This window comes from Austrofundulus limnaeus, unplaced genomic scaffold (genome assembly GCF_001266775.1).
Source record: "Austrofundulus limnaeus strain Quisiro unplaced genomic scaffold, Austrofundulus_limnaeus-1.0 Scaffold225, whole genome shotgun sequence".
Lineage (NCBI taxonomy): Eukaryota > Metazoa > Chordata > Actinopteri > Cyprinodontiformes > Rivulidae > Austrofundulus > Austrofundulus limnaeus.
Window position 1 is genome coordinate 783,225 of NW_013952627.1, and position 12,144 is coordinate 795,368.

A 12,144-nucleotide genomic window follows, 5' to 3' on the forward strand; every position below is an offset into this window, starting at 1 on the left:
GAAACGTTTCATTAGAGAAGAACCCGTCCAGAGGACCTATACAATTTTTTTCTTTTAGATTTTTTACCTGGATTACTGAGATGCATCAGGACATGTAGTTGAGTAGATTTGACCCTGAGTATCAATACTTTTACTCAAGTGCTAGAGTTGAGTACTTTGTCCACCCCTGCAAAGGAAACACTGGTAATTCATGAAAACAGCCTCTAAACACATATTTCCTTCATTTCCTCCTCAATAAGGCATTACTTCCCTCCACTTAAATGCAGGTCTAAATTATTCATGCAAGTCCTCATCAATCCTGGCCCTGCTGCCTTCAGAACAGAGAGGAGCTTCATGTAAAGTGCTGTTTGCTCCTGACTGGATTCGTCTCTGATTACATGCACKTAGACATGAAGGCTTTTACAAAACCTAAAGAAGAAAATGCTGCAGATGATGACATAAACAAACTGACCTATAATCAGAAAACAGACAACATGTAAAACCCTGTCTGTCTTTCAGGAAAGCAGCGGTTAAATAAATAAATACACTTTGGTTTATTTTCTTTATGTGACGACTCATGGTGATTCTTTGCTTGCTGTTTAAGTATCATTACATCATAGAGTGTGAGTGAGTAGGCAGGTCTTAAAGCACAACATCATTAGTGCACAGGCTCTGGTTCCAAAAACACAACATCTGTGAAACAGTCCCTGCTGGCTTCAGTTTGCACCAGCAGGAGATGGTGCTCAGTTATAAAGTCTGTTTTAGAGATGTGATGTTCACGAACGATCTGAATCCTTTGAACGACTCCTTACAAAGAACAATAAGAATTGAGTTGCAGACATTAAAAAGTCATGTTTTACTTTACGCACAGTAAAAAAAAACAGTGTCTTTTTAACATCTATAGAGCTGAATTTAACTCGTGTCATATAATATTTGGTCCCATGTAAAATGTACTCTATAGCCAATGTTAAATTCTCAGAGTTTATTTGACTCATTTTAGTGTCAAAATCAACGACTAAAATTATTTAACACTACAGTTTGTTTACACTCTGGGGTGACTTTATCAAAYTGACAATAAAGTAAATGGAGTTATGCTTGAATGTAAGATTTATTCAGTCCAGTCTGAATTAATATTACCTACTAAGTATAAGGCAGGTCTGCTCTTCTCGCTCATCTTCCTTCAACAGGAAACTGTCGATGCTGTGTTGGTCTGTGCAGTTTTTTTTTTTTTAATTATTTTGCTGTTCATTTCTTCCCCACCGATTCCCATCTTGGATGATGTAAAAAGCATTGCTGCAGGAACGTCCACCCAAGATGTGGTGTGAAAATAACAGCAATGCATTATAGCTGCTGGAAATATATATATTTTTTATTAAAAGATATAAAGCTTTTCAATCAAGCTTTAAGAAATATCAGTTTTTAATCTGCACATGCAGATTTCATAAGATTTTGTGTATTTAAACAGTCAAAAATATTGTTTAGTAATAATAATGCAGATTTATTTAACTAAAGTTAAAATCTCAGTGATTAGGTTCTCTTCGGCCAAATTTCATGTGTCATGTGTTATTGTTAGACCATTTCAGAGGGACGTTTTCTGGTAAGTGGAGCTCACCTCATCTGAAAACAGCAGAGGTCTATAAAGTACTTGAAAAAATGATTAAGTAAAAGTAAAAACACTTAAACAGAAAATGATTTTGGTAAAAATTAATTCCACTGATGAGAAATGTATTTAAGTCATAAAACTGTTCAGGAAAAAGTAAAGTACTTTTACACACCGTCTAAGAAATAAACTGTTGAATTTACTGAACAAACTGGTTCCACTAAACCAGGTTGAGTAAACTGAGCAATATATAGATTTCCTTTTAAAAATAATTATGCATATTGCTTCATCTTTGGTTGAGTAAATTCAACATTTAATTTTTTTAAGTGCATAAACAACTTCTTTCATGATGAGTTCAAATATAATTAATTTTGTAAAAAAGTAACTAAGTGTTAAAATTTAAAGAAGTAAAAGTGTCATTTTTATGTTTTAAATGTAATGAAATTAAAGTTAAATAACACTTAAATTGTAAAATTACAAATCCTCAAATGTAAATGAACTGAATGCACTTAATTACTATAAACCTCTGGAAAACATATCAACTTTCTAAAATGAAATAAATTAAGTATTTAACATACTAAATTAAACTGCATCTCAGTATTTTTCTGCTGACAAACCTACAGAAATGAACTTACCAAGTAAACTATATTTATGCAAATATCTGCAATTCTTCTTTTTAGCAAGTGCAAAAACATCCTCAGTCGTGCACTATAACTTTATATATTTTTAGTAGGGAGCTGTTAAAAGAGTCCTTAAAGATCCATGCAAACATTTAGTTTCCCAGCTGAATACCTTGGTCCTTTTCTCTCAAACAGAATTCTAAATGCCGGACTTCCCTGTGTTTTAGAGAGAATCTGAAGAAAGAAAATCCACACTTTAAAAAAGAAGAAAATTCCAGATGAAGCCAATCCTCACTTTTAATCCCCTTCACCAAGAAAGGCATGTCACATAGCGATGTCCATATCAGATCGATTTATTGTTAACAATCACTGTTTTGGTATAGCGTACTTTAGCGAATGGAGTAAAGAAAACACAGATTAAAAGGTCTAGGTAACAATAGCAAGAGAAAGAAATAAATAGAAAATAATCGGATTAAAGGTCTAATAATTCCATGTTCATATGAATACATAACATCTACAGTATAAGTTAATAAATTGAAGCTACTGTATAAATACATCACCAGCATGCACAATATTGTATTATGGAGATAATTGGAGCAGTTATCATCGTACACTGAGACAGTATAGAAGGCAAGTGCATTTTCTTGACTGAGAAGAAACAGAAAACAAAAGTCACGAACCTCAGAAATCTGCTCGCACAGCGTCCACTTCAACAATTCAAGTGCTTTGTTCACAAATTCTCACCCAGGTTTCACAGATCCCTCTGATCGGTAGCGTTTTTCAGTGTTCTTTAAGATTAAATTTGCTTATATGGAATCAAACTGTTCCCCACAAACATACAAAGCCAATAGATGTTACAGTAAAGACGATATTGACGATAAGAATTAGGTGTCCAAAAACAGTTAATTTATTTAAGAAAGCACATCAGCACATGAGGGGGACGAGCTGCACTAAGTTTACTGTGAGTTTGCAGTTTAAATTACAGTGTGACTGTCCGACACATACCTGACACAAAGCAAACAAATACTTTTTTTTTTAATCGTCAACCGCAGACACAACCTGCTCACTCAGCGATCGTGGGTGCGGCGCAACCTAAAGATGTCTGTATGTTCGAAGTCATGCAGCGACACCCCTCCCCCCACCCACGAGCTCGTCGTCATCTTCACTTTCAGTCTCGCTAAGCGAGGCCTCGACGTTCAAGGTTATTTTGCTGGCCGATCGAGCATCGAAACAGAATTTCTGAACGCTCCGCCTCTCGCTGAATACGTCTAGACAGCTCCGCCTCATTTACGCCACGAGAGCAGTCTGCCTGTTGTGAAAGCACCGCATCCCTAACAATCGAACCATGATGAGTGACATATGCCTTACTTCTAAAGTCGAGTTTTGGCAAACGCTGCAGAGGCCATCAAGGAGGGGGTTTCATTCCAGTGTTTTTTTTTTTTTTTTYTTTTTTTTTTTTTAGTCATAGCTTATTTCTCAAATAAACATGTCTTCCCTTCTACCTTTGTTTTCACTTTTAATCTGTGGAAAAATAAAGAGCAGCCGCATCGGTACCATTGGCTAAAGTGGACGCCGATGTTCCACCCCCCGCCCAACCCTCCCTTTTTTATTTTATTTAATTTTATTTTTTAAATTAAGAACTTTTTAAACAATTATTATTTTTTGTTGTCATTTGTGAGCGCGCGTGTCGTGTTTTGTTTTGGCAAAAAAACAAAAACAAAATGGAGGTGTCCGACTCTTTTAGTTGTTGCCCTCGCCTCCCTCGTCGTCCTGCTGGTCGCTCGTCCACAGCGTCAAGTTGTCTCGTAGCAGCTGCATGATGAGAGTGGAGTCTTTGTAGGAGTCCTCGTTGAGGGTGTCCAGCTCGGCAATGGCGTCGTCGAAGGCGGTCTTTGCCAGGTGGCACGCCTGCTCGGGGGCGTTCTGGATCTCGTAGTAGAAGACGGAGTAGTTGAGAGCCAGGCCCAGGCGGATGGGGTGGGTGGGCTGCATGTGCTCCTTGCTGATCTCGTGGGCCTCGCTGTACGACTTCTCAGAGGACTCCACCACGGAAGCCCTCTTCTCCCCCGTGGCCACCTCGGCCAGGTAGCGGTAGTAGTCGCCCTTCATCTTCAGGTAGAACACCTTGCTCTCGTGCTGCGTCTCGTTACAATTCTTGATGAGGAAGTTGTCGAGGAGGTTGAGCACGTCCTGGCAGACGGCCTCCAGCTCCTTCTCGATCTTTTCCCGGTACGCTCGCACCATCTCGATCTTCTTCTCGTTGCCGTCGGCCGAAGTCTTCTGCTCGATGCTGGAGATGACCCGCCAGGACGAGCGCCTCGCCCCGACCACATTCTTGTAGGCCACGGAGAGGAGGTTCCTCTCCTCGTTGGACAGTGCTTCGTTCAGCTCTGTGACCTGCAAAAGATGAAAGTGAACAAACATGCAGCTGTTAAACTTTTCCATCATACGTGGAGAACTGTAAAATATTTACCAGCTGTGCTGCCAAGTTTGACAATTTAAAAAATGTGCATGTCTCCAGCATTGTAAAAMCAAAGTCAGTCATTTAATTTTAGATTTTTCTAATCAGGACATTAAAATAATTTGGTAAAGACATCAACATTGRCCATGAAGAAGCAATTGTTGCTGCCCATCCAGCTGGGAAGGGTTCAAGGTTTTTCCAAACAATTTTGACTTCATTTTACAGAGAGCATCATTCACAACTGGAAAACACAACTAGGGCTGGGTGATATGGCTGAAAAACTTATCACCATGAGCATTTCATTCAATTCAAAAATACTTTGATCCCAGAGGGAAATTAGGTGTTGTTGTAACTCATTTAACTACAGRGTTATTGTAGATTGTAGATCATATTGGTCATTTCAATAATTATTGATTAGTTTTAGTTTTTAAGCAGTTCCGAGGCACGGTGGAGAAACATGAAACCGCAAATCAACAGGTTTTTTTTTGCTAGCTAACCTTGTTTAGCTGCAGGCATCAAACTGACTCCCTCTTCAGTTTTTAGATGCCTCATTTTAGTGTAACAGCATCTTAAATCAATACTGTATTTATTCATGTATAATACAATCTTGAGTATAATACAATCATCATTTTTTGAGCTTAAAAAGCATTAAAAATCTAATTATTAATAACCTGTGTATAATACTACCCCCACTTTATGGATGATTTTTAGGGTTAAATTTCTAGTATTATACATGAATAAATATAGTAATTATTTCATATTAACCCTACAATTGTGGCTGATCCAGCAAGCTAACACTCTATAGCTTGAATGAGTCGACAAGAGAAAGAAACCCTGGTTTACACATTTCAAAATAAAGGGTGACCATTTTTTAGGGGGCATTTGTCATCTATTAACAGCTTTAAGCTTTTATTTTGAAAGTGAATCTTAGCTTTCCTAGTGTTGTTTAGATAAAAACTCCTAGCTTATTTCTTCAGAAAGTTATCAACTTTTAGCAAATAATAACCATTGAAATTATCAATATTATATCAGACGTGTTTTCTATTGATATTAAAAGTGTTTATCATGATATATAATATTAAATTTTCACCCAGTCCTAGTCTCAACAAACCCCAACATCAGACCATGCAGTGCTAAGAAAGATGACCAAAAAGTAAAAAAACAGACCTTACAGGCTTCTGTTAGAAGGTGAACAGTTAAATTTCATGACAGGATGATTAGGAAAAGACTGAACAAGTGTGGTTTGTTCAAAAGAGTTGCAGAGCTGTAAAAAGACACTGCAGCATGACTTGGAATGGCAACATTGCCTCTGAATGAACTGCAGATGAGACCAAAGTACAGATGTTTGGCTGTACGCGCGGCGCCATCTGTGGCGAAAACAAATCATTTCAGGATCAGTCCAAACACCTCTAACCAACCGTCGAGTCAACCATAAACTCCCCTGTGCAGCCTGTAATTCCACAATAATCCCAAACGGCAAAAAAATCTTTCWGTTCCTCCCTGACTCTAAGTCTTCTGGAGGATGTGAATAAAACAATCAMAAACGGGTCAAACGCAGCTCTAGTCAAACTCAACTACACACAAGACAACAGTCAGTCCCTGTATTTAWAGAAGCCCCACCTCAGGGACACTGACACCACCCTCTGAGGTGACCTCTGATTGGCTGTCTGCAGCTCGAAAAGCTGGCTTTTGTTTGACAGGCCTGCCCGCTGAGGGAGTTCATTCTTTCTACCCCACTGGGACAACACAGCAGGGGTGTCTTTACACACCGATTTGGAGAAAAAAGTCTGTTGTTACAGTCTCTTTTTAAGCACAAAATTTAGTTAATATTGTGTTTTCTGCACTAAAAATATTAACAGCTTGTAAACAACTATCTGTATAACCAAGAAAATGTTTGCTAACTAGCACTAAACCCAGAGTACAGACAGAGGTTTGAGGATTTCGTCCACTTTAAGTTCACTTAAAAAAATTTACATTTATGCAATTAAAACAATCGTAACTAAAGGGAAAACAATATCTGTGAAAAATGTTCCAATATATCATTCCAATGGGGAAAGGGTCAGATAAAAAACCCTAATGGCGGTACGTACTTTGATGTGACTTTATTCACTTAAAAGTTACAAATCACAGGATATATGAAGATCCTCATTGGCTGCTGGCATTTGATCAATATTAATAAATAAATCAGAATTTAATCTTTTGGAGTCCATGATTACTAATAAAAGACAGACCGCAGCTGTCCAGTTTTACTTTGAATCCGTCTCTATTGATGCAAACAAATAAAACTCTGATGTGTGTTCTCAGCATATAACCTACATCTACACCCATCTAAATCTGCAACTCTCTGCACTTTGTGATTCATAAAGTAGCCATCGTTCTGGCTTATGCATAAATTGTAAAAGGAGGAGTGGTGGGCAAAGAGCACGCTATGATGCAATCTGCAGTTTCCACAGCAACTGCAAAATCTGCTTTGTTTGTTAGAGCCTCCATCTCTGGAGGTACCGGCTGAAAGCTGCTCAKAGTAACAACACGGCTCATGATGTGGAAGGTGAAAATCAATGAAAACAGCAAAACCAGTGTCGACCCCCCCCCTTCATTTCTGATCTGCAGAAATTAATTAATTAAATAAATAAATAAATAAATAACCTGAAGAGGATTTGAGTCTGCCTTCAGATTTGGAAACTGCTACAAAAAACTGGATTGTTGTTTGTGTGACCAAGAGTATCATGATGCGTCTCTCTGGTGTTTATTTGGTTCCTTGGGTTTGTCTTCGTAAGGTTTGAGTTCTGATTCTGATCAGTCTTTTGTTTGTGATCCCACTGTGTCTTTTAGTTTCTCCTGTCATTCTCTGCTCYGGCCACGCCCACTCTCACCTGATCCTTGTTGTCTCCAGGTGCTTTGTACTTCCCTCTATATTTTCAGCTTTAGTTTCCTGTCCTGTGTTTTCAAACAACTCACTGTTTTGCTGCCTAACCTCCTCGTTGTATCTGCCATGCCAGCCAGTGTCTTTGACTGATTAAAGTCTTTTTTATTTTATGACAGAGTTGCACGCTCTCTGCTTGCACCCTGGGATGATATCCTTACTTCAAACACGATAAAGAGTAGCATTCATTTTGGTTTACAAACTAATTTTKCATTTAGAATGAGTCCAATGGATTTTGACCCACCCATCCAGGAAACTTTGAGATGCCATAAAATTTTATTTCTTGTAACTGAATGGCTAGGACTGACTTAGTTCATGATCACAGTTTGTGCTAAACTCTGACACTCAAAAGGTGGTATTTCCAAGTAAAGTGCTGAGGCTGCATTTGAGCTAGCTAATGTTAGCATTTCACTCAAAACACCACTTTACCTCAAAAYGGCCTCACACAATTATTATTATGGACAATAATGTGAAGATTACCTGATTTGTACAGATGAACAGATGCACATGTGCCCGATCCAACTGTTTAGGTAGAGCAGCTGTGTACTGATGTATTTTTTGGGATTAAATCTAGATGCATCGTTCTGCATGAACCAAAATGATTCTCTTAACTTAATCAGTACACAGTTGCTTTAACCAGCCATTCACACTGYAATGTGTCTGTTCTTGAATTGAACATGCACACTGATTAGGTCACTTGATGAAAAGCTTAGAAGCAGGTTTGTTTCTACAGACAGCCATTTTACAAATGTCAGAAAAGTTCACAAAGTTACAGTTCGTAATTCTGCTGAGCAACAGAACTGTTTTCTCATTAGTACCACTTAGTAGTTATGTTTACTTGGACATAGTAATCAGAATAAACAGATAATTGGAATAAAAAGGTGTCATGTATATTTCCCAGTCAGAATATTGTTCTTTCCTGTCCCTCAACCAGCCGGTCGAGGCAGATGGCCGCCTGTCCTGAGCCTGGTTCTGCTGGAGGTTTCTTCCTGATTAGCAGGGAGTTTTTCCTCTCCACCGTTTGCTCAGGATGGGAGACTGTGATGAAGTGATTCAACASAGCCTGATGGTTTCTTCTTTAGATTATTTTTTTATGTACAGTGCCCTGAGACAACGTACTGTATGTTGTRACTTRGCGCTATTTTTAATAAACTTGAACTTGAATMTTCTGATCTGATTCAGCTCACTTGGAATGAATTTGTAACTTGACAAAGGTGGTTTATGCCAATTGATAATCCGAACAGCGTGCATTTAAACACTTAGTCTGGTTGTGGAAAAATGACCTGACTGTGCGCCCTATGTCAACCTGACTTATTTCCATTTGGCTAGAAGCCATTATGTCAGRAAGCAAAATTGGTCAGCGATACATTTCTATTAGAAACTTCGAAAGACCTCAAAATTATCAAAGGCCTTGATGGTTGAAAGTGTAAGAACACAGAGTTATTTAAACAGTAACGCCTCCAACGTTATTAAATCCTGGAGCGGTTCCATTCTGGGTGCTCAGAAGACACAGATTGTTTATGTTCATCACAGAAGTAGAATTTCATTCTTCTTTTAGGGAACGTTTACAACTCTGCGCATGTCAGATCACTTTGTTGTACTGTACTGAACCTTCATGAATTGAGTCAAACTTGTGCCGAACCAATACTGTATTGTGTCAGCCACAGACACACAATCCTAATATACACAGACTATTGATCAATGCATGTAGATGCTCATAGTTATAGGATCAACTTTTTATTTCCCCCTTTTAGCTGCGCCCATTTTCATAGAATGCCATTCCTCTGTACTTTTTTTCTGGTTTAAACAAAAATAAAAAACATGCGTTTGATGAGGATCAATGGCTGCACACAAACCATCCTCTGTAGAATGAGAATCAGTAGGGGTCCTAAGATTTGATGTGATTGTGACTCAGCCGTGATAAAATAATAAGATGTTTTAAACCTGTGTAATTATTTTAAAAAGGCAACCTACTTTTTTATTAAAACCAATGAACGAAATTGTGACAAATGGACTACATTTAAATTATGTATTTCAATGAAATGGAAAAAGAAGGAAGACAGAAGGCTCACGTTCTACCAAAACTTCCTTTCACTCAATGAACAGTGCAGAAAAGATTTCAAGTGTTGATTCATCAGCAGTGCAGTGGTAAAAGCTGTTATTTTCACAAGAATGCTGCAGGTTTGTCTCCTGGCCTTTGTGTGTGAAGTTTGCATGTTCTCTCCGTGCACCTGTGGGTTTTCACACAGACCAAACATGAAGATGCATATTAGGTTAGTTTCTAACTCTGAAATGTCTCCTTGTATGAATGGTTGGTAAATCTTTATGTGGCCCTTTAATATAGCCAGCAATTAAACCTCTACAYTTCTGCATGAGACTGTTTGTTTAGTTTGTCACTTATTTTCACAACTGGAAATTTGTGTTGATAACAAAATGCATGAATGTAAAATACACTGATCAGCGCATCTCAACAGTCTAAAAGCTTACTCAACTTCCGGCTATTTGACAGAACGGCACTTCAAAAATGACCAGACTAAACCAGACCTGTAGACAGAATGGTAAAAAATATCATTATGAGYCAGGTTTTAGGACAGAGACTGAAGAAAAATCTTCTTGGAGTAACATCTCTATGGTTGAAATGTCTACCAGTCATTTCTACTGTTTTACAGATGGATCCCTTCTGAAGGGGTGCAGGGGTTTCGATTTTGCACATAGTGTAAGAGTGCAAATACCCACTAGGTGGTTTTGCAACTGTATCTCAAGCCAAGCTATATGCAATCCATCAGTGTGTGGCATCTCTCAAAGACCTTCAGTGTACACAGAAGGAAATATTCATCCTAATAGATAGCCAAGCTGCTATTAAAGCTTTCCGAGGGCCACACTTCACATCATTACAGATTTGGGAGTGTACCGAAGCAGTCGAACAACTGCGGAGAGATAACAGTGTTACTGTTAAATGGGTACCAGGACATACTGGCATTAACGGTAACAAGAAAGCTGACAACCCTGCAAAAGCTGACAGTCAGGCCCACTTCAAAGGACCAGAGCCTGTTGTAGGTACCTCAATAACAGTCTGTAGGACTGCCCTACAGGCCTGGATTAGATGCCAACACTCAATTCACTGGAGGGAGCAGATGGACTGTAAACAGGCACCGGAACTGACAAATCTTAGTTTTGGGAAAGCTCTCATCTCCCTGACAAAGAAAACTCTAAATACACTGGTTGGAGTCCTAACTGGGGACAACCTGCTCAACAAAATGGTGACGGTACTCCATGACAATGGTCTGTGTGATGCCTGTGGCATTGAATTAGAGACCTCTTTGCACTACTTAGACCACTGCCTGGCTCTGATCAGTCAAAGGACAAGAGTTCTTGGGGAACATTTTATGGATCCTGAGAAGCTTAGAACACTGAGTGTTTCTAACCTCATATCTGTTATCCAAGGGACGCAATGGTTTGAATAAAGACCAGAGACTTTTTGGGGAAAGCAATGGGCCCACTTACAAGGCACCTGCTCATATGGGTTCTTTATCCATCCCCACTCACCATAGGGCCATAAATCTTTAAGCATATCTTAAGAATTTGCTTTAAAACTGTCAACTCTATCAGTCCCATGTTTTCTATAACTTCCCGAACTTTCATTTTGACTCCACTTCCTGTTCACTTCCTGCATCTTGACTTCAACCATTGTTTTTTTTTAATACATAAAACCATCACTGCCTTCTGCCTCTTAAAACATGTCCAGCTCATCATGAGAGTTAACAGGGCTGTAGATGTTTATGCTTGTTCAGCTGAGGATGGTTTCTYTTCAGGGTGCTGTAAAAAATTTACAATTGCCATAAATTAACTGACCTCTGTACTGGAAGTATCAAGACAAGTGAACAACAAATACTTCCATTGTGTAACAATCGTGCTTAGGAGAAAGTCCCATCCACCCTTCCCAGTGAGTTGTTTCTRAAGCACTGCATCAGCACATTAAATRGAGTAAATAACTATTTGACATACAGCAAATGTAACCAGCAGAAGTAGGTCGGTGCCGGAAAAACAAAAAGGTCAGAAACACAAAGCTTAAGAACTAATCTATACAAACATGGCTGCCTTTGTTTCAGAAGGCTGCGGCTCTGACGGAAGCTCTAGTGYGAGGAAGGGACAATAGAGCTCTGTCTACTCATAAAGCTCATCAATGGCGCCTGCTCTGTCATGACTCATCCTTGCACGAGGCTGTCAAACTTCCAAACATCTCCATGGTAATACAAACACAGGCCAAGCTGGAATATCAATAACTTCCTCCATGAAAAATCTTTACGTGACGAACATCTTTACGYCCTGTAMTGCCTACAGAGGATGGTACTGAACAGCTCACATTTACATTTTCATTTCATAGAATACTATCCACATAATGTAGGCCTGCCACTGTCCCACAGCTTCTGTTTTCATTCTGTACCATGCTCTTGCTCCCTTGTCTTTCCTAACCTGATATATGGTTCTAGTATTAATAATAACCAAGGCGTGAAGCCACCATCAGTCCTGCTTCAAATTTATAACGACCAAGAACCTGGAC

General features: G+C 38.9%; 1 protein-coding gene across 1 annotated transcript in view; it reads right to left on the minus strand.

Moving 5' to 3' along the window:
- Nucleotides 1-2,478: 2,478 nt before the first annotated feature.
- Nucleotides 2,479-12,144, minus strand: part of ywhag1 (3-monooxygenase/tryptophan 5-monooxygenase activation protein, gamma polypeptide 1) — a gene marked incomplete at its 5' end in the record, with an annotated part of 16,473 nt that continues 6,807 nt past the window's right edge. Inside the window, 1 exon segment of the mRNA XM_014019665.1 lies at nucleotides 2,479-4,596. Within this exon segment, the coding sequence (XP_013875119.1) occupies nucleotides 3,940-4,596 (657 nt within the window). The 3' untranslated portion in view covers nucleotides 2,479-3,939.